The sequence below is a fragment of the Sinocyclocheilus grahami genome, unplaced genomic scaffold (assembly GCF_001515645.1).
Source record: "Sinocyclocheilus grahami isolate Dianchi unplaced genomic scaffold, SAMN03320097.WGS_v1.1 scaffold6076.1, whole genome shotgun sequence".
In the NCBI taxonomy this organism is placed as follows: Eukaryota; Metazoa; Chordata; class Actinopteri; order Cypriniformes; family Cyprinidae; genus Sinocyclocheilus; species Sinocyclocheilus grahami.
In genome coordinates, this window is record NW_015510598.1 from 758 (window position 1) to 3,478 (window position 2,721).

Here is a 2,721-nt window from a genome sequence, read left to right on the forward strand (position 1 = left end):
GTTCAAAAACTGTTAGTACCAAGGTAATTTTCGATACTTTTTTGTTAGTGTAACTATTGCCAATTATATAACTAGTATTTTTGCTATCTCTTAATGGAGGCTTCAGTTAATTGCCTTTCAAGCTTCTAGTGTGTTCTTTTATTAGTTGAAACGTTTATAGATTTGTTGTCTTAGCTTTCATATAACTTAATGTCTAGTTCAAAACCCATTTAATCAGCGTCGTTGTAGAAACTTCTCTTCTGAGACTGTAGCAGGAGGAACTCTGTGGGAGTCTTGTTAGACTGTAAAAGATCTGACGTTCAAATTTTTCACAAATACTCCACAGAGAGTGTTACTGAGACCACAAAATAAAGAGTCCTTTTCCAAAACCCCCGGTGTTTGCTTTGGAGTTTTTTGTTGGTCTCTTACTTTTGGCATTGAATATTGAATGTAATAGCTCTTTTCATTTAACCGCAATAATAATGAAAGTAGTTTAAAAACATAACAGGATAAAGTGTTTTTTTAATCTTTTTACAATGGAACATAAATGTACATAACAGCTATATTTCAGCATGACCGCTGCCTGCAGCACATATATTTTTGTATCTTTATGTTTTGGCAGCAGACTGAGACAACCCCTATTGCGTGTTAGGCCATGGTTATCAATAATTTTTTCTGGCATAATATGACATATAATATTTTTAAAATATTAACAAAAAGTTATATATAAAAAATATGTTTGACAACGTTAATAAATTGATCTGATTACTCTGTAGATGTTGACAGCTGTGAGAAGTGGCTGAATTGCAAGAACGACTTCCTCGAGAAATACCTACACCAGGTACTGACTGAATTACCCAACTGCCCTTGCATCTACCCATCCGAGGTGGTCTACAGTGCTGTCAACATTTTTGATAGGAAGTTACAAAAGACCTATCGTTGGCGAGACGCCAGTGGCCCAAAGGAGAGGCTGGACATTTACAAGCCCTCCGCAAAGTTCTGCGTTCGCTCGATGCTATCCTTTGACAGCACCACATTGGCTGCACAGCACTGCTGCTACGATGATCACATGAAGCTCATCACTCGAGGCAAAGGGGCTGGAGCCCCCAACCTTATCAGTACGGAGTTCTCACCGGAACTTCATTACAAAGTGGACGTTCTTCCGTGGATCCTATGTAAAGGAGACTGGAGCCGCTTTCATTCGGTTCGGCCTCCCAATAATGGTCTACTGTGTGTTGAGAACCCGCAGGAAGACGTCTACATGAATGAACTAGAGGAGGCCAGGGAGTACTGATCCAGATCATGGATTTCACATCAAATCAACCAGTGATTGCTTAATTCTGGAGAGTCCTCTAGAGAGATTCATCTGGAGACTAAATCTTAGATACTGTAACAAACTGTTTTGTACAGCTCAATTGCAACAACACTGGTTTAACATGTTGGTCCAAAGCCCAGATTGGAAGATCATGATGCAATTTTTTGACTTATTTCTTCTGTGATGTTACGTACGTGCTCCAAACAAAGTTCAGCAAGAGTTCTTCAATGGCATTATCTGGAACAGGTTCGCTGTGTTTTCATTGGATACACGTTTGTTTTCCTTAAGTGTCCTCAAAGACTCTGCTCCATCATTAAAGGAATTCCAGTAAAGCTGCTAGAATTGTGAGATATTCAAAAATGCAACAGAATGCCTATTTTGTTGTCTTTAGACCTGAAGCTCAATCCTGGCCTTGCTCCAATCCGTGCGAGATCAGTCCAAACAAATCAAACACAAGCCGCACCATTCGCAAACCAATTCAACAAATTTCTGAGAATAGTTCTTCTCTTTAGAGTTTGTATATTGTTACTACAAATATACACAGACTTTGTGTCATTGGATAGATATTTATACAGGATAATTTGACCTTTGACCTACCTTTTCGCGGAGTGCTGTAGCGGAACAAAATTAGGGAATCTGAGAAGCGATAGGGAACCTTTTTTGAACTTGCCTTTGAGAAGACGTCCCTCAGCAATGGGAGGCTTGTTTTTTCAAATCTGAAGTATAATTGGATCCCATTCTGTTTTCAACACAACTCAGCTTTGTACTGAATGCAATATGAGACAGCCGCCTGACACCAGTGCAGGGGGCTGTCAGAGCTTGGTTGATGGATTGAAGTCTTCCTGTAAAGGTGAGGTGAAGGTGACACTTGTTGTAAACGAACATATCTTTAAATACAATGGCTCTTTCAATGTCTCAATTCATCCTTGAGTCCCAAACAAAGCCTAGAGGCTTACATGGGATGAAGTTTGAAGGACCTAAGATGCCCTTTTCAGCACAAGTGTTGTCATGATCTCTTTGTGAGATGCTGACACAGAATGCTGGTGATTTGATTTCTAAATTCCTGCTGACAGACAACTGTTCCATGTAGCAATAAACAACCACCTTTGATAATATCTTACATTGTGATTTTAAGCACAGTATTGTCCTATGAAAACTCAGTTCAGTCTTTTTACTAGATAAATGAAAAAGAGTTCAATATGTTGCATGGATTTGCTGATGCAGATACTCATTGAGTGATGTTGAACCTGTAACTGGTTCTTGGTTTAAATCCCAGCTTAGTTACTGCCAGGTAAAGACTTCTGAGGGTCTTCAATGCAGCTGTGATTCTGAACAAGGTACTTTGATATAAAATCTGCTTGGTTCATCTTAAGATCTACATTCCTCTAGAACAGTGGTTCCCAATCCTGGTCCTGGAGAACCCCCAA

The 2,721-nt window shown here is 39.4% G+C and overlaps 1 protein-coding gene across 1 annotated transcript in view; it reads left to right on the forward strand.

The window, feature by feature from the left end:
* Window positions 1–1,302, forward strand: part of LOC107577445 (isthmin-2-like) — a gene marked incomplete at its 5' end in the record, with an annotated part of 1,699 nt that extends 397 nt beyond the window's left edge. The window contains one exon of the mRNA XM_016263521.1: window positions 756–1,302. Coding sequence (XP_016119007.1) covers window positions 756–1,273 — 518 coding nt within the window. The remainder of the gene's footprint in view (window positions 1–755) is intronic.
* Between the last annotated feature and the right edge of the window lie 1,419 nt (window positions 1,303–2,721).